We start from the raw sequence: 19,771 nt of genomic DNA, 5'->3' as shown, positions 1-19,771 counted from the left end.
CCAGGTCTTCTCAACACTGGAGCCAGTGCTCTTACTTGCTGTGCTACCTGGCCGCCCCTGATGATTGCTTTTTAGTTTAAATTTTCTGCTCTCATATGGACTTTAAGTTTTCAAACTCTGTATCTTCCTCAGATGGTGTTTTCCTTAGACTTTGTATGTTTGTACCATGTTTATCTACTATGTTAGTATTTCCCCCCTTAAGACTTTTATAATGGAACATCTTGAGCAAACATCTCTTAATATTTTAAAATTTATTTTTATCTTTAGTATATTACAATCTTGTTTTTTATTTGTATGTTAAATTTGAAGTAGTCTCTATTTCAGTGAGTGACAATCTTTGTTTTCTGTTTCTCAGAAGACTTGGGTATTTTACAGAAGGTAAAATGTGACATTTGCATGGATGAAGAATTAGGGAAAATGTTGAAAAGTTTCACCCTTTTTTTCCTGTCACAAAATGGCTTTTAAATCCAGTTTTATTTTGCTCTTAAACTCTCTCTTGAGGTATGATATCCTTCTTATTCCACACAACCAGAAAAATTGCTTCCTCATATTGGAGAGGAATAAAAATGCAGCTGAGACTAAATAGGTAATCCTATTTATGTAGTAGAGTTTGCTTGATTTTCTAATGCTTTTGTTTTATTCAGCTTTGTTCTACATTTTTCTATAGTGTCATATGGCCATGAACATTCAAGAAATACAAACATTCATTTATTTTAATTCCAATATAAGTTCTCTTTGAGAAAATAGGAAATCATGTAATTTGTGTGAATTGGCTTTTTTATACTACATGGGGAACTAAAATAAAAATCTCTTCTTTCTTATTGCTCTTCTTACTTTAAAGTAGTTTCCCCCTGTCGTTTTCCTTTATATTGCATTTTTGAGATGGGAAATTTGTTATTGACATATATTCCATAGTTTCAGACATGATGTTGATATGTTTGATGCTTTGGGTACAGGATGATTCTCCCATCCCTACCCCGTTTTGGTTCAGACTTAGCCAATGACTTAATTAGTATAGAGATTCCAGTGTGGAAATTCTTTACAATTGCTGAAGAGTCACCTGGGGCTCACTGAGAGGGCAAGAGGCTTGCTCATGATCATAGAACCTTGTATGTTTTGGGAAGTACTTAAACATAGGATCTTTGTGACTGCAAAGCTGTTTCTTTTATCACCTATATGAAGCTATTAACATGGTTGGCATTCATTAAATGTTTATAACAGTATTCTTTAGGTGGAATATTTTCTGTGAAAGGTATTGCAATGTAGATAGGATCCTTATTACAATTACAGAATTAATACTGTGTATTTGTAATAAAATAAAAACTGTTAAATTGTGCTATATGTTCGTTGAGTTAAAACTAATGAAAAATAACTTTTGCATACTTTTACTTTTGAAACCTTAAGATTTGATGTCAGCTTAAAGTAATAAGTAAATTAGGAATTAATAGCTGTCTACTTACACACATCAGGGAGTACTTATACTAAAGTTTTAGCATGTTAGTGTCAGTGTGGCACTGGGTGATAGGGAGAAGTGTGGGAAGAGTGGAATAATCCATTCCTGTTTACATATTCCTAAATATCTCTAGATCCTACCATAGAGTCTGATTTAGAAGAGACCTCCCCAGTTTGTTATCTAGTCCAGTGCTTCTTAAACCGGGTAGCTCCCCAATATGGGGTTGTAAAAAATTTGGCAAAAATAAAAGTTTTCTGAATGCACAGTAACCAAAAATGAATTAAAAACCAAATGTGTAATGACCAAGGTGTTTCTGGCAGCGCTCGTCTGTCTTAAATCATGCAACTTCACTGTAACCTTGGTTCTGAACACAAAGCATGCATGCTTTGCATTGTGCATGCCATCATGCCACACAACGGCCATAAATGCTGCTGAAATGTGAAAAAGAGTCGTGAGAGAAAAAAAAATTTAAGAAGCCCTGATCTAGTTTGACTTGCCCTGAGGATGAATCCTTTTCACAAGAGCCTGGTTGAAATGATTATCTGGCTGTCATTTGAAGTCTTTTGGTAATGAGAAAATTAACTAATTTTTGAAATTTTGGGTATAATCTCATCTCAATATTTTGAAAAGCTCTAATTTTAAGGAAAGTTTTCTTTATGTTGAGCTCATGTCTGACTCTTCTACAATTTTGAGCCATTCCTAGTTTTGCTTAATGGAGTCAAGTAGACCGACTCTAATTCCTGGTCAACATTTCATATCTTTTAGAATAGCTATTTTGTGCATGTTTCTCTTTCCTTCAATCTTTGTATGTTTTAAACAAATTTTTACAGATAGCTTTTTAAAAATTTTGTTTAATGTTTTTTTTCCTAATTACATATAAAAACAATTGAAACATTCTTTTTTTTTCTTCAAAATTTGAGTTCCAAATTCTCTTTATCTCTCCCTTCAAACCTCCCCACTAGCCCCACGGCAAGAGGTTTTGCATAGTTTATACATGTGTCAAAATGCAAAATATATTTCCATGTAAGTCATTCTGTGAAAGAAAACACACTAAAAGAAAACCAAGAAAAATAATGTAAAGAAAAAGTATTTTTGATCTGCATTCAGGCTCTACCCATTCTTTCTCTTGAGATGGAGAGCACCTTTCATCCAAGTCTATATAGATAGCTTTTTAAAAAAAATTATATATATTTTTCAACATATTCCTTTTCCACCCCTCCCAGAGAACCACAAATACAGCAAAATAAGGAGGATAAAAAATTGGTTTTGCAAAACTAGAAGTTGTGTAATATATTCTGTGTTGAATACACATCTTCCCCCAACAAAGAGAGGCGTTGCCTTCTATCTTTTTGTTGGGGTCACGTTTGATCATTATAATTTTTTTTTAAAGCAATCAGGGTTAAGTAACTTGCTCAAGGTTACATGGCCAGTTATTTCTGGGTGTGGTACTGAGTATCTGAGCCCGGATTTGATCCCCAGGTCATCCTGACACTGCAGCTGGTGCTCTTACTCGCAGTGCCACCTGGCCGCCCCTAAGCAGTTGGGGTTAAGTAACTTGCTCAAGGTTAAACAGCCAGGTGTTTCTGGGTGGATGCTAAGTGTCTGAGCCCGGATTCGATCCACATGTCATCCTGACACTGGAGCCGGTGCTCTTACTCACTATGCTACCTGGCTGCCCCTTGATCATTATAATTTAATGGTATTCAGTTTCAGTTGTTTTGTTGTTTCCCTTTACAGTCATTTCATTCCATTTACAATTGTCCTACATATTTTCTTAGTTCTGCTTATTTCACTTTGCATTCATTCCTATGAGTCTTCCCTGGTTTCTCTGTATTTATTCATATTCATCATCTTATAGTACAGTAATATTTTATTACACTCAAGTGCCATAACTTGTATCAAATATGTTTCATAAGGATCTTCCCTGGGAGATTATGAAAAAAAGGTCTCCAAAAATTGAATAATTAATTTCTTTTTTGCTTTTTGGAGGGGGGAAGGCAGGGCAATTGGGGTTAAGTGATTTGCCCAAGGTCACATGGCTGGCTAATAAGCGTTAATTGTCTGAGGCTGGATTTCAGCTATTCACTATACCACCTATCTGCCCCAAAATTGAACAACTGTTTAACCATAATAAAGAATGTTTCAGATACTAATAATGAGAGAAATATACCTACCAAGTTGGTAAAGGTGCAGAAGATGCCAGAGTAAGTAGATGTTGTGCAGATTTTGAAAAGGGGCACATTAATGCAGTATTGCTGAAGCTGTGAATTGTTCTAACAATTACAGGAAGAAATCTGGAATTCTTCTAAAAGAGTCACTAAGTCATACCCTTTGACCCAGTAATCCTAGTGCTAGGCATATAGCTTACCTTGTAGGAGTTCTGTGATAAAACATTTGTAGTAGTACTTTTTGTAATAGCATAGAAGTAGAAACAAAGTAGATGTCCATCAGTTTCATAATGACTCAGTTATGGTACCTGAATGTAATGGAATATTTCACTGGCCGCCTTGCATGGTGTGGTTTCTAGTCCTTTCGTCATCCTGGTGATGCTACTATTTGTCACTGTCCTTTGCGCTTCCTAGGACTGACTATTCCACATATGGTCTGTCTGATAAGGAAAGCATGTAGAGCAGCATGACTGTTAAGTTGATGTCGCTTTTTGGCTGTTATATCACACTATTGAATCAAATAGTTCTAGTTTATCTTTTATTGCTAGAGTGAATTCTTCTGTCAAGACAACAATAAATCATATGCTGAGAGACTGTTAAATAGTTGTCAGGTGATATATTTGGGAGACTATAGGAAGAGAAATAAGAAAATTCAATTCAGCAAGCATTTATGGAACAGGTGCTATATATGTAGCATTGTGCTAGAATCTGAGGGGAAAAAGAAAACTTACATTCTAATGTGGAAGATTAAGATGTGTTTGCAATGGTTTATAATGGAAATAAAACAAGGTAAGTAAATAAGAGATTAAAAAGAAAAAAGTATGAGAAATATTCAGCTTGCTTTTAACACTGTATAACTTTTTGGGAGATGATAAAGTTCATTGTTGAGAAAACATGACATGGAGGAACTTTGAAGATAAGATGGTCTGATTTTTTTTCCCCCTCCACTGTCCATGAGAATCCTGAGCAAAACTAAAGTAAAAGGCCTACCATATTACCTACTGTCCCACTATCATTGATTATGAAATATACAGTGGTCATGAAAGGTGAGGGAAAAGATTTAAGGAGCATAAGAGAGGAAGCCTTTTTATTACTCTACAATAATTTGGAATGTTGGAATCACTTTCTACTTACTTATAGCCAGGTTAGAAAAAGTGATTCATCTGTGTCAGTTAAAAGCCATGGGCCTCAGAAATAAATTAGGAATTTTCTTGGGAAACTCAGTTGAATATATAAATCACACTGGAGCACTTGAGCTTAGAACTGAAGTTCATAGTTTAAACAGATAACTTTACAAAACTCTATGAACCTCCTAGGAGTTAGTTGCTTTATATTGAATCTCTTTGTTATACTGCCATATCAAATTAATATAGGATTAGGTTATTTAAAAATGTGTCGTCTTCCACTGCTACATATCCATAATCTGTAATTATTATTATATATAAACATTATAGTGTAGGGAAACAAGCACTAGATTTGTAGGCAGGAAATCTAAAAGAGTCCTTGGAGGCAATTTCAACTGCCTAATTTTACAGAAGGGGAATATGTAACCCAGAAAGGAAGTAACTCATCCAAGGTCACATAAGTAGTAAGAATTGAATCCAGATCCCCTGAGTCTAAATCTAGCGTGCTCATGATTTTTGATTAAAATTGTGACCCCATCATTTTCCAGCTTTGTGATTATCATCAGGTTGCCTAACCTTTTTAAGCCCCTGTTTCATAATTTATAATACTTATATACTGCTTCTTGGGATTGTGTTGAGGAAAGTGCTTTGTAAACCTTACATTGTTATGTAAGTGGGTGTTGTTTTTTTTTTACTTATATCCCCTTTTGGGCATCTCGGCGTATCATGGGTTGAAAGAAGTGTGGGTGACACACATCTATCAAAGGCTTGATAAATGTCTGCTTGATTTTTTGAATCTAACGTGCATGAGTTGGGAACTTGATTTTGTCCTAGTCAGGAAAATGTCTTTTTACATGATATGAAGAATAAGATCTTAGCTATATCTAAAGTCAAACATCTAATTCCTTGGAGATCTTTGAGGGTGTAGTCATGCAACAGTTCCAGTTCTGAGTGTTGAAGATACAAAGATAAAAATGATATCAGGGTTATAAATATAAAGCTATGCAAAAATAAATACAAAGTAATTTTGTGCAGCTAGGTGGCACAATGGATAGAGTATCATTCCTGGAGTCTCTTCCTGAAGATACAAAGACTCATCTTCTTGAGTTCAAATTAGGCCTCAGACACTTAGTAGCTATTTAACCGTGGGCAAGTCACCTAAGCCTGTTTACTTCAGTTCCTCATCTATAAAATGAGCTGGAGGAGGAAATGGCAAGCCATGATATTTATCTTTGCCAAGAAAACCGCAAATGGAGTCATGAAATGCCAGACATGCCCCAAACAACTGAACAACACAAAATTTTGTGCAGGAGGCACAAACAGCTGAAGGACTCAGGAAAGTCCCTCATCATTATTATTGTTGTTGTTATTATTATAGCATATAGTTATCTGACAAGTACAGTTTGACCCTCTCCCCAAAACCAATCTTTTCTATTTCAAGTAATACTTTGTTGTTTTTACCTGTTACGTCCTTAGATTATATTTTATATTAGAATTTGTGCATTTATTGTATCTCTACTTGTTTGTGTGCTTCCCAAGGGCAGGGAAGAGTTAATTTTTGCATCTGCTTTCATTTTCTAGCACATTTAATAAGTTAATAGTGAATGTTTACAAAATTAAATCGGAACATATCACGAACTATATTGTAGAAGGTATCGGCAAGGTGTTAGAACCTTATGGATTGCGTATGTACATTGAATGTTTCTCAAGAACATTAGTCAATTGTCATAAATAGAATAGGCCAGTATTGGTTAAATTGAAATAATTATCCATAAAAATTATAATTAAATACTTTCAGTTGAGTTATTTAGGTTATGATATATTTGGGAAGTGAAACACATATTTTAGGAATCATGGTCAGTACAGTTCTATCTACTTGGTAATTTCCATTCTATTTAAAATTTTTCATTTTGTAGAGAAAACACTATGCACATTAAATTAAGAGTTTTCTTTGAATACACTTTAGCATAGCTTCAGAAGTTAGAGCTAAGTATTGGATGGAATTTATAGAGAAGCAGATTTCTATTTTATATAAGAAGTTTTTTTAGCAATTGGAGCTACCCCAAAATAGGTTATCTCAAGCGTTGTAGTAGTGAGTTATCCATAGAAGTTCTTAAAGTAAGTGATGGATGACCACTTGCCTTGAATGTTCAATAATAGTAGTAATAATAGCAGCATGATTGCATTTATTTATTCCTTTTTTCCTTTTATGGCCTGATTATTTTCTTTTTAGAACATTTAGTTATCCGACAATGATAGTTGTCACAAATCTTTCATGATCAGTTTATATATACCACTTTTAAGATTTGCGGAGCACTTTATTTGACTCAGTTATTCTGTGAAGTAGGTGCTTTTATTATCCCCATTTTACAGGAGAGGAACTGAGGCTGAAAAGCTAAATGACTTGCTAGTATCTGAGATGGGATTCAAACTTAGATCTAAGTCTAGCACTTTATCCACTACTATGCCAGTCTGTTTTTTATGGTGGAGGTTCTGTATGACCTGAGGTACTTTTCAATTCTGTGGTGGGTGTTTTTTTTTTTTTTTTTGCTGGGCAGTTGAGTTAAGTGACTTGCCCAAGGTCACATGGCTAGTTTTTGTGTTAGGTGTCTGTGTACAGATTTGAACTCTGGTCCTCCTGATTCCAGGGTCAGTCCTCTATTGACTGTGCCACCTAGCTGCCCTAATTCTGTTTCATTACATAATTTTTAAAACCTTAAGAACAACAATTTTATTTATTTACTTAGGTGCAGATGTGGAAATATTGGGAGTACTATATTTTTTTTGCTAATTTAAAGTGGTGGTGACTATGCAGGGCTTGGGTTGGTATTGACAATATTTTTGTCAATATGTTTTCTTCTGCTCTGCTACCTGGAAATGTATAAGAAATAATTGAGTTGTGGTATATAACCTGACAAAGCTTCCATCTTGCTCTCCTAAAAATAATCAGAAAATACAAGCAAAATAGTTTTTCTTTTTTTTAACAACCCTCCCCCTCTCCCCCCCTCCAATTCCTGACCCCTCATTGGTTTTTCTTTGTTTTGGTATTTTAAAAATATAATTCTTCTGTGTAGACCATGAAATATATGTACCACTCTTATGAGGACATATCTTTATATCCTAGAAAATTTCATTAAAATATTTTTTAAAAATCATGCTAAATATATCCATTTAAAAACATCTGAGATACAGTTTGTGTTTACAATGTTTCCCTAGATTATAATTTAAACTTTTAAAGATGTTTTACTATGCTTTGTGTAGAATACCATATTCAAAATTAAAGTTTTTTTTGAAGGGGACGTTTTCTTACAGAAACCTAAAAATCCTTTCCATGTTTTACTAGAAATAAATCTGAATTCTTGGCCAGTCATTATATATTCAGAGGTTTTTGTTTCTAGTCATTGTTATTTCAAAAGTCATTTTCTTTCATTTCCTGCTTTAGTTTTTTCAAACAAGCAAGAATTTTAGGCTTATGACTTTATGTTCTTTGTGGTTTAAAGGTAACTTGTGAAAAAGCAAGTAACAGTTGCAACAATACAGTTATTGTATAATCACACAATTAGCATAAGCTCATTCAGAGTATAGGAAGCTAATAAATGTATATTTGTACTATCTTTGTTCTTTTGCCTATTTCCATGAACTTTTTTGGTGTGAGCCTGTTTTCTTTTTAATCCACAAATGCTTACATTGTGAAATTTTTTTTTGCAATATAAATAATATTATTAGGTCTGTTAAATCTAGACAGGGTCTACTAGCTTGATCACTGGTTCTCAAAGGGTAGTGTGTTTTCAAGTTTGTCATAATTGTACATAAAACTCTTATGTGCTAGTCACACAAAAACATTTAAATTGAATTATATCATAGTAGATTATGCAATAGTAGAACTCTTAAAATTTTTTAAAAATTGTCTTACCATAATGATTTTTATTTGGTTTTCTTTGGTTGTAACAAAAGGAAGTAATGGTATAGAAAGATCATTGGACTATTTTCCCTTAAGAAATGGTTCAAAGAGGGAAATGTTTGAGAACTTTTTGATACTACTGATATATAATAGAGTTTTGTGGGTAAGATATTTTTTCTTCATTGCAGATTGCAGTAGAAGTCTAAGTTTAAGGGATATTTCATTGCCTTGAAATAAGCAAATTCCTGTTAGTTTTAAGATCCCCTTATTACCTTTATTTCTCTTTTCCTTGTTCATGTGCTCTTCATATTTCACGTGAATGTAAATAGTTTAATTAGCTACAAGACAAAGAAATGCCAGTTGATACTGACTTTCTTCCCACAGAAAAGCCTCCTAATAAAAGCAGTATGAGGATAGTGGTCGATTCAGAGTCAAGAAAAAGAACCATTGGATCAGGGGAACCTGGAGTTCCTGCTAAGAAGACTTGGTTTGACAAGTAAGCTGGTGGGGGTAACATTGAAGAATACTGTTTTTCATCTACCTTAAGGCTGTTAAAGTGTTTATATAAAGGCATAGCTTTTTTTTTTTTATGAAGCATTTCACATTATGTAATCCAATCTCTTGGTCATTTTTTCATTGTGAGTCACTTGTTAGGAACTCAAGTCCGTTTTCACATGGTTAAAAATGTTATAAATGCTTGTAAATTTCTCACACTAGTCCATAAAGGCCTATTTTAATCATATTGCAGCTGAACTATTGTACTATTAGTATTCCAACCTCTTTAGTCCTTAAAACAATTTTGGGATTATTATTTGTATTCAGAGCTGCTTGGTGAGATTTTCAGGTTGGGATTGGGGATAAGAATTTTTGTTGGCAATAAATCTATAGAGCATTAAGGTAGACCGATTCAGAGATTTGTGTAACACCCCTCCCCCGTTGACATCCGGGGTATAAAAACTCCTTTGAAACCTAGGACAGAAGATATGTAGATAGGTCCTATTCACAGCTGGCCTGGCAGCCATGATATTGGTACAAATTTTATCTCTCCATCTTAATGCCATTCTTGAGACTTTTGAGTGGAGTTACCTAGCTGTTGTTAGTGAATTTGTTTTGAGCATATATTCATGAAGCCTCTGAGATCTCAGCTTCTTCACTCAAAGTTTAGGCTTTGCTGGATGAGAGAAAGTAAGAGTTGTAACAAGACTGGGCAAGTGATTATGTTGTGTGTGAAAAACTGTGGGTTTTTTTTTTTTTTTTTGCTTTTGGGAAGTGAGCTAGACAGAGTAAAAATTCACTTCCCAAATATATCATAACTTAAGTAATTATGGGAATATTCAAATTGAGATACAAGAAGGGACCTGAGATTTTTAGGTAATAGAACTTATAGCATGAGGGAAATGGGATGGGTAGGACACCAAGGAAGGCAGTAACACATGGGGTTGGAGAGAAGTCTTATTGCTTCATTGCTTCCCATGAGCAATATTGTTACCACTAATTCAAATATTCCACCTTTGAGTGTGAGGTTGGATTTTAACATCTTTTTTGCATGTGAAGTAACTTTATATTTTGTTATAGGCCAAACTTTAATAGAACAAATAGCCCGGGTTTTCAGAAGAAAGTTCAGTTTGGAAATGAAAATACCAAACTTGAACTCAGGAAAGTTCCTCCAGAATTGAATAATATCAGCAAACTTAATGAACATTTCAGCCGATTTGGAACTTTGGTCAACTTACAGGTAAGAACTATAAAAGGATTCCATAATCTTTAGCTGTCATGCTCAACTTAATTATTCTCATAGATCTGTAGTCTCATTGATACTGATAATTTCCATTAGTGCAGATTGCCATCTTTTCATTCTTTTACTTCCTGTGCCATATTCTTCATTAAATCCTCCATAGTGCATCTATCTAGCCTTATGGGGACTTTCTTTAGGACATTCTGTGGCTATAATAGAAAGTTGTTTGAAGTATGGACCAATACACCACCAGAACCTTTATTAAGTGCTTACTGTATTTATAGTCTAGGCACTGTGCTAAACACTGTAGAAGCAAATAGATCTTGGCTGGGGCATTTTTGGGGAAAACTGGGCTTTTCTGGGACCTTCCACCTCTCCATTTTAAGCAGAAGTCTCTCCCCCTATTTTACACCTGAAAACTCCAGTATTATCTCAGAAAAACTCAGTATTATCCATCATTCTCTTTGGTCCTTTTTCTCACCAAAATCAGCCCTTCTTGTTATACTGTCAATTCTGTCTTTTCCAGTAGTAATGAATATTTGCAGGTCGTACTTCTGTTTCATATCAATTCTAATGAAAACTTAATTTTGAGATGTGTTCACCTTTTGAAATAGATATGGAAAACGTTTGTACTTTAATGAAGCTAACAACAGAAGGCATATTCAGGACTGTAATATAATTGTAGCTACTGTACATTAGACTTTCATTTTTCAATTTCTTGGCTGATTTTTTGAAATATATATTAAGAATTTTTTTTTGATACTTTGTAGTTTGTTCAGTGGATAGACCCCTAGACCTGGAGTAAGGAAGACCTGAGTTAAAATTCAGCCTCAGACATTTACTAGTTGTATGACCCTGATCAAGTCATTTAGCCTCTGTTCACCTCAGTTTCCTTATCTGAGATATGGGAACAATGATAGCACCTATTTTGAGGAGGATTGTTATGAGGTTAAAATGATATAGGATTTGTAAAGTGTTTAGCACAGTGCCTGGCATGCAGTAAGTGCTATATAAAAACTTAATCTCCTCCTAAAACTTGGGGAAAGGGTGAAAAAATCTAGAGAGGGGAATTCAATTCAAAGCAGCCTTTATTTATTTATTCATTCATTCATTCATTCATTCATTCATTCATTCATTTATTTATTTATTTATTTATTTATTTATTTATTTTTTTATTTTGCTTTTTGAAGGGCAGTTCGGTTAAGTAACTTGCCCAAGGTTACACGGCTAGTATTTTTGTGTGAGTGTTAAGTGTCTGAGGCCGGAACCGAACTCGGGTCCTCCTGACTCCAGGGCCAGCACTTCACTCACTGCTCCACCTAGCCGCTCAGCCTTTTCTTTTCAATAGCCTTTAAAACATGTATAGAGAATATATAGAATCAGTAAGTATTAATTATTAAGGACTGTGGAAATAAAAGTTGATATTTTCCTAGAGGACATGAATTAATGCACTCACAACAGTGAAGATTTAGACTTCCAAATATAGTTTTTCCATGGTTATCATTTCTGCTTCTTGTTTCCCTTGGTTTGTGCTAACCAGAGACAGACTTTTGTCAGTTTCCATAAGCACCATATATTTTGTGAGTCATTTTTATAGATATGTACTTATTAGAGGTGTTCATTCTTGTCGTAGAGGAGATCTAGCACACAGTTCAAACTTGAGTCCCTGTGGATAATGAAGTCTTGCATGTGCTCTTGTGTGTGGATTATTACATCCTGCTGGTGCATCAAGCTCTGAAACATTGTAATACCTCCTGGAAGAGGTTCATATCTGGTTTCTGAATTTTCCTCCCAGTTAGCATATTTAGAATAGATATCCTCTGTCTAATCAACTTCAGATTTGAACAGTTGTTATATGGAAAACACTGCTAGGCACTGAAAGAGATTAAAAATATATAGATCTTTACTGCTTGTGTGTTCTCCCTTCAGACAGTTTTTATTTGATGTGCTCTAGCTCTCAACCAAATTTCAACCAAAACAAAATTTTGATGATTAAAATTTTCTTGTTAGATAGTTGTAATGTCTCCTTTAAGAAGTGGACCAATTTTTAATACTGTTTAATAAAATTAGGTTGAAGTTAGAGATTTTGAGCATAGATGTCAGTTGTTATTTGCATTTCATCTTAGCCTAATACTGAAACATGTAAGCAGATTTTAAAAGTCTGTGGTTGAAATCATCTGTTTTGAACCAAGACAATTATCTCCTACAATCCAGGAAAAATATAATCATAGTGAGTTTGTTTTTGCTTGGTGTAGTGCTTACAGCAGTCTGAGAAGTTAGGTTCGACTGGAGGTGATTCAACAAATTCTAAGGAGGTAATAACTTCTGAAAATTGTACATCCTAATTTTTTCCTGAATTAGGCCTTCAAATAAAATAAGAGACCTCTATGAATTTAGTTCTGAGAATAATAGATACTTTTCCCCACTTTAGAATTTCAACTCTAAATGATTGTGGTTAGCTGTTATTTTGCTAGATTGTTAGCCTTTTTGTTTTTCTAAATAATAGAAAAAGAAAGTTGCTAAGAAATGAATGTCAGCTATCCTTTGTAGAGTTCTTATTTCTAATGTTGTGATATTTTCGAATTCGGGATATATTCCAGCTGAAATTTGTTATCTTTTGTAGAAATAAGTAAAAAACAGGATGTGATATTAAAGGATAATTTGAAGTTGGTAATATATTTTACATTCATTATGTCTTTTGAGTTTGACAGTGGTGAAACAGAGCTTTAAATGATCTGACTGGTCGCACAGCTAATAAATATCAGAGGCTGGATTCACACCCAGCTCTAGTACAGTGGTGAATATTCTGTACTTTTTACTTCAAAATTGGAATAATAGCTCAGTACATTTTCCTGCTGACATAATTGCTCTGTCTAATTGCTTATCTTTACTGACTTTGAAATAAGCTTAATTGAGGATAGAAAGCCTGTACATGAAATGATTTGCCTTTTTACCATAATCTGCCTTGGCAGAATTCACATTATTATACCTTAGTATGGTTTTCATTACATTGTTCCTGTATAGTGAGGAGAGACTGGAGCTAGGTATGAGGAAATTTAAGAAGAACCTTATCTAAAAGACACTGATGTTTTTATTTTTATGACAACTAAGGGAGACATCTTGTCCTTGTGTGAAGAATGTTGGACTTGGAAGCAAAAGTGATGAATTCAAGTATTGAGTCTGTCACTTAACCTCTAGTACACAGTGTTATTGTGAGAGAGGTTATTTGTAAACTGCCAAGAACTATGCAATGAATGTAGTGCCTTCCTACCTCTGCAGTCTTATTTCATATTACTCTCTTTCACATAATCTTTGTTTGATTGAACTGGACTTGCTAGTTTTTCTGTGTACAGGACATTCCATCTCTTGTGTGCCTTTGCACGGTCTGTCCTTCCTTCCTGAACTGCACTTCCTTCTCACTTCAGTTTAATAAAATCCCTAACTTCCTTCAAAATAAGTCCCACCTTCATGAAGCCTTTTTTAATCTCCCTCCACCATTTTTAATGTTCTTTGCTTCTTAAAATTACTTTGTATATAGTTTTGTTATTTGCTAATCCATGTACATGTTTTATCATACCCCTTCTTAAGGACAGCAATAGTTTTGTTATCTCTGTCTCCTTTGCATGTAGATCAGTATTTGCAAGGAGTAGAAACTTGATAAATATTTGGTCAATTGAGTTGTGAACTGTTTAGAGGGATTCGTTAAAAATGTCCCTTGTCTTCCATTTTACATTTTAGGTTGCCTTTCATGGTGATCCGGAAGGTGCACTTATCCAATTTGCAACGTATGAAGAAGCAAAAAAAGCAATTTCTAGCACAGAAGCAATTTTGAATAATCGTTTTATTAAAGTTTATTGGCACCGAGAGGGGGCTGCCCAGCAACTGCAAACAGCTTCCCAAAAAGTAAGAAGAAAATTGTATGGGTGAAACAGTTGTTTGTTGTTTAATTTCTACATATACATAGAAACCTAGGTGGGAGGAAGACTTCTTCTCTTTAATAGGTCTGTAACATGAAGGTTCAATATTGGGGGCATATTTTTAAAAATCTTATTTTCTGGAAAATCATCTTTATTGATTAATTTTGTCCAGATAAGACCACAGTTTCTTCTAGTCTTTTAAAAGTAAAAGAAACATTTTAGGGAAAAAAGATCTCTAAGACATTTTTCTTCACCTGTACAAATAAATATTAAACTTTGTGTTACTTTAGACTTGCTCCAAAAGCATTTACAACTATGAAGGGAATTTGAGGGTAGTTAAGTACGGGATAATTTGAAAGTGTTAGTGTGCTTTACTGATTTCTCTTTTTTTTCTCAGCACTAATCACCTTCAAATTAACAGATTTAAAATCTGTTTTTGTTGTTCTTAGGTTATACAACCTTTAGTCCAGCAACCGAGTTTACCCGTTGTGAAGCAGTCTGTGAAAGAACGATTAGGTCCAGTATCTTCAAGTAATATTGAACCTGCAGAAGCCCAGAGTGCTAGTACAGATATTCCTCAGGTATCACCTATTGATTTAAATGGCAGTTCTTTAATTTTATTTATTATGCATTTTTATTTTAACCAGATTAAATACAGGTATTCTGGAATTTTCACAAAACCTTCCTACTAGTTATAACTCCCAGTTTTGGTTAGTATTGCCATTTAAAATCCAAGTTAAGGTTATAGGAATCCCTTCCTTTGTGAAATGCAGTTTTCTGGGAAGTAAAATTCTGTTAATTTCTGTTTTCTTATTAAATTTAAAATTTTTTTCATGTGTTATCATTGAAAATTTACTAGTGAACTAAATGAAAAATTTTCAGGGGGGATTTAAAGATAGACAGTAGTGTCCTCTCTTTTGTACTGTAGTAGTTAGCCTTTTTCAGAACTTTGCATCAGCTTTCCTGTTCTGACATCTCCATATTTACCTGCCTGCCCCCCAAGCTGGATCATATGAATTTTCCCCATACGTGCAGAGTCTCGTGATTCTCTTTATCTGCAGTTCTAGTAATTCGTCTTATATTTCTCTGTGTAGGGTTCAGTATTTGTACTGTCTAATTGGTCCATATTTTGATACCGCATTAAATTTATCAAAGATACTGCGGTCTGAAAGTACCTTCAGGGTTTGACGTTAGTTTAACTGGCCATTCTTTGTGTCTCCAGCACAAAGGATTTTGGGGGGATTTTTAATGTTTAATCAGATTATGGAATTAGGCTTTAAATTTCCCAGTTGAATACAGAGTATGTTTATGTGGGTTTAAGAAAAGAGTATTTTATCTGGGAACAAAAACTTTTTGAAAAAAGTTTTAAAGCATATTAAAACATAAATTTTTAAGATTCACTATTTAAAATAATCCCCTGATTTAACAGCATAGAACCTTAAAGCCATAGATTTCTAGAGCCAAGTGGCAAAAAAGATTCGCCAATACAGTCTCCTCATTTAATATTTTTAATTCTCAGTGGTTGATTATAATGCATGCTGGTTTTTTTGTGTTTTTCCCCACAATGTATTAGAAACTTCCAAAATACTCTTTCACTACTGAAAACTAAAACAAAGCAAAACACCATAAGCATTGTTAGCACCTTCACTCATACTAGATAAGTTCAGAATAGATTAATAAATTTTAAACAGTGACAGACAAAATGTTCATAAATCCCAACAGAATTATGTGTGCTTGGGGAAACACTGAATGTGTTCATTTTAATTTTTTTAGAATGTAACTAAGTTATCTGTGAAGGACAGGTTGGGTTTTGTATCAAAGCCATCTGTTTCAGCAACTGAAAAGGTAAGAAGAATAGCATGATATGTTTATTTTGGCTTCCTTATTGTTTTCAGTTATGATTTCAGGTGGCATCTTGATTTTTTTTTAAGTATGCTTTTCCCTTGTGTCTGGAAGCTGTTGTTTCATTGTACTTTTTTAGTCTCAATTTTCTTTTAAAATTTTTTTACTATCAATTCTATGAAAAAGAAAAGTAACTCATTTGTTTTTTTTTTTCTTTTTGCATCCTACTTTCAAAATACTTTTCTTCCACTCTATACCTCTGCTATTCTTTCTTTATTTTCACTGTAATTTCATCATCCACTAGATATATGACCTTGGGCAGGTCAGTTAACCTCTCAGAACCTCAGCATTACCATCTATTAAATGGGGATAATAAATATTAGATTCTGTATAGTGCAGGGTGGCTGTAAGGAAGGACCTTTGAAATATTATAAGCCAGACTATATAAGATACTATTACCGTCTTTTCCTAAATTCTAAAATATCATCCATAACTTATTTGTATCTATACATCAACAGTTGACTTATGAATGAATTAATTAAATTCATCATTTTAAGTACAAGGAAAATCAGAATGATAGAATTGTTAGTTGGAATGTTTTATTCCTTGACAGATGTGGCCTCTGGTGTAGACATAGTCTATTTCTCTAAATTTGCACTTAAATTGCTCCTCTAGGATTTGGAATTATAGCTGAGACTTGGTGTCTAGTTTGTGTTCTGATCTCTTAAGATAATTGAATTATAGGCCTGAGATTGTCTGTCCTCTTCACTTTATGCAATAAAAGAAACCAAAGTTCAAAGGTCAGAGAAGTGTTAAGGGACTCGCCTAAGTCACATAGCTAGTTAGGGAGAGTTGAAATGATAATCCTCAGGTCTCCTGATTATTAGTCTTGTCTTCTTTCTCCTACACAGCTAAGAATATTCATTGAATCTCTAGATTTACTCTACTTTTCTCCATCTCTGGCTATCCTCGAATTTGCCAAGAATTTGGAATTCTTTTAATGACTAACTGGAACTTTCCAAGATGATACTCATATTCTTCTCTCAAACAATCTATTCCTCCCACATTCCTATCAGTGTCTCTGTCAGTGGTACCATTTTCTAAGGTACAGAAGCTTCAGTGCCTTGGTAATTCATTCTCATTTTCTATCACTTGTCTAGTTTAGTTTTCTTTGTTTAAAAGTACCTCTTTTGACTTAAACACCATTTCTTCTTATACCTCCCTCTTCTTCCTTTTGTTACATCTGGATTATTGCAGTAGCTTCCTAAATCCTCCCTCTCTCCTCCCTTCCCTCCAAGTATTTGCCTTCCTATTCAGTACTATATACCTGTGCCAGATTTATTTTCCTTAATCAACACTTTACTTTTTCTTAAATCTTCTGTGTGTAAACCTAAATGATTATACTATTTCTTATTGCATTAAAATTTATAATCTTATGGATTCTGTAATTGGATCTGGCCATCCCTAGTCAGATTCTTTCACATTACTCAGTTTGCCCCCATTTTCTCAATGTATTTTGAACATACTATGTTTATTTCTGCCTCTGTCTATTCACATAGGTCATTCTCCTTTAATTTCCTTCTACTTTACCCAAATCTGCCTTCTTTAACCAGCCCTGCCTGTTCTGGTCTTCTGTCCTATCCTGTCCTTAGAACTTTTAGAGCGTTTAATTATATTGCTTTGTATCATAAACTGTTCTTTATAAAGGTTACCTTTGTCTGCCCAGTTGGATTCTAGGCTCCTGAAGAGTGAGAATCATATTTCTTTAGAAAGGGAGCATAGTTTAATGTTCAGTATGTATTAGGCATTCAGTAAATACTTGTTTATTGATTGTAGATGATCAAACAAGATTTCTAATTCAGAAATCTTCAGAATTGCTCCTGCTCTTATTGATGCTTTTCAGGCATGTGATTAAACTGAAAATCTAATTAAAATTGATTTGTATTTAAATAGTTCACCTTCATTCTGCATTGTATGAACTATAAATTTTTGTCAAAAAACTATGTAAATAAGATAAACTAAAATTTCCTTTGTCATTTCCCCCCACAGTTTCCAAGGAAAGGAAGTAAACAAAATATTTTATATTTCTAAGAGAACAAATTTCAACTTGTGAAAAATTATATATTTTCTCTCTACCTCACTTGATAACTCTGAAAGTTCCATGAATTATTCATACTAGGCACTACACGTGAAACATGCCTCTTTATTGTCACCGCATCAAGTTCTGCTCTTACAGCTTCTCTGATAAATACATGTCTAACCTTTGCTTAAAAATCCCCACCTTTCAAGGAAACTTATTCTACTTTTGGACAGTTTTATTGATTTAATTGTTAGATTGTGAGGCTTTTAAAAAATTGAGCCAGAAACATGCCTTTCTGCAGTGGAATGTGCAGAGATTGTTTTTTTTTCCAAAGTTTACAGAAGCCAGTTAGGCTTTCTGTATCTTTTTCTCTTTAGGACCACCATTTAATTTGGAGGTAGAAAATGGGGTAAAAAGAACAACAGAAAGATGGAGAGTAGCAGATACGAAAAAATTTCATCAGTCCAAGCTTAAGAAATAAATTGCTATGATTCCTTCAAAAATTAAGATCATGCAGTGTCCTCATTTTGGAAAAGGCTTTTAATTAGCTATCATTAACATGATTTAACATGTTTGTGATGCATCAGTTACAGTTTTACGTGTGATAGACTTACTGTTGTTGATGTAATCAAATTTTTACACTATAGGACTTTTAGAACTGTGGCAATATGTTGTAATGGAAAGATAACTGTTTTGGAACTGACTTCTACTCCCCTTTCTTACCTTATTTTTTCAGTTTGTACTAAGTTGGAAGCATAGGGGTATAAAAATCTGAATTCTAGTCCAGTCTTTGGGACATATTGGCAATGTTCTACTGAGCATCTCACTAATTCTGCACCTTAGGCAACTTTCTTAAGGCTAAGTAACAGAAGAGTTGCTGATGTGTTTTGCCAGATGAACTTTTCCCATTGGAAGCTCCCTACATCAGCAAAATTGGGTTTGGTCCAAAAAAAGTAACTAAAATAACAAGACAAAACAAATTTCTACTATCTTCAAAAGATTGTAATGAAGAAAACAATATATTAACTAAAGCGCTGTATAAATTGCACCTTGATGTATCACAAGTTGTTACCACCTTTGGCAATGAACTAATTAATTACTATGGATTTTGTAGGAAGCAAAGGGGGATGACTGGATGACCTTACCTGAAAGGGACCTTCAGTTTTAAAGTTATTTTTAACATGTGTGTTGTGCATAGTAGTATACCTATATTGAAAGTATTGCTTTAACATCTTATTTTGAACCAAGATAGAGCTGAAACAGAGAACTCCCTGGAGAGGAACTCTACTATGCAGGTTGGCAGCTTCTGTGCAACTTGGTGTTTTTCCTTCTAATTAACAAGCATCTACTCCGAATTTCTTTTCTTTCCCATATTCCGGAAAACAAAACAAAACCCTCTGCAGAAAATAGACAGTCAAGCAAAACAAATCCCTACCTTGGCCATGGCCAAAAATACTTGTCTTAAACCTACCTATCTAATCTATCACCTCTGTCAGAATGTAAACACTATACTATATCATTGGTCTTCTGGAATCATGGTTGATCATTGTA

General features: G+C 34.0%; 1 protein-coding gene across 17 annotated transcripts in view; it reads left to right on the top strand.

Moving 5' to 3' along the window:
* Window positions 1-19,771, top strand: part of RBM26 (RNA binding motif protein 26) — a 105,209-nt gene that overhangs the window by 40,725 nt on the left and 44,713 nt on the right. For 14 of the 17 annotated variants that reach the window (XR_011163276.1, XR_011163275.1, XR_011163273.1 and 11 more), the window contains 5 exons: window positions 9,031-9,142; window positions 10,222-10,381; window positions 14,120-14,284; window positions 14,748-14,879; window positions 16,072-16,143. Coding sequence is in view for 9 of the 17 variants with exons in the window: in XM_069062655.1 (XP_068918756.1) it covers window positions 9,031-9,142; window positions 10,222-10,381; window positions 14,120-14,284; window positions 14,748-14,879; window positions 16,072-16,143 (641 nt within the window). In the remaining 8 variants the exon portion in view is untranslated. The remainder of the gene's footprint in view (window positions 1-9,030; window positions 9,143-10,221; window positions 10,382-14,119; window positions 14,285-14,747; window positions 14,880-16,071; window positions 16,144-19,771) is intronic. The other 3 variants (XM_069062656.1, XM_069062652.1, XM_069062651.1) reach the window with 1 other exon arrangement.

Source organism: Petaurus breviceps, unplaced genomic scaffold (assembly GCF_028583685.1).
Source record: "Petaurus breviceps papuanus isolate PSGF00001 unplaced genomic scaffold, PetGlider_PUasm1.0 90491, whole genome shotgun sequence".
In the NCBI taxonomy this organism is placed as follows: domain Eukaryota; kingdom Metazoa; phylum Chordata; class Mammalia; order Diprotodontia; family Petauridae; genus Petaurus; species Petaurus breviceps.
Note: the sequence above shows the minus strand (reverse complement) of the source record. Positions and strands in the feature narration are given on the sequence as shown.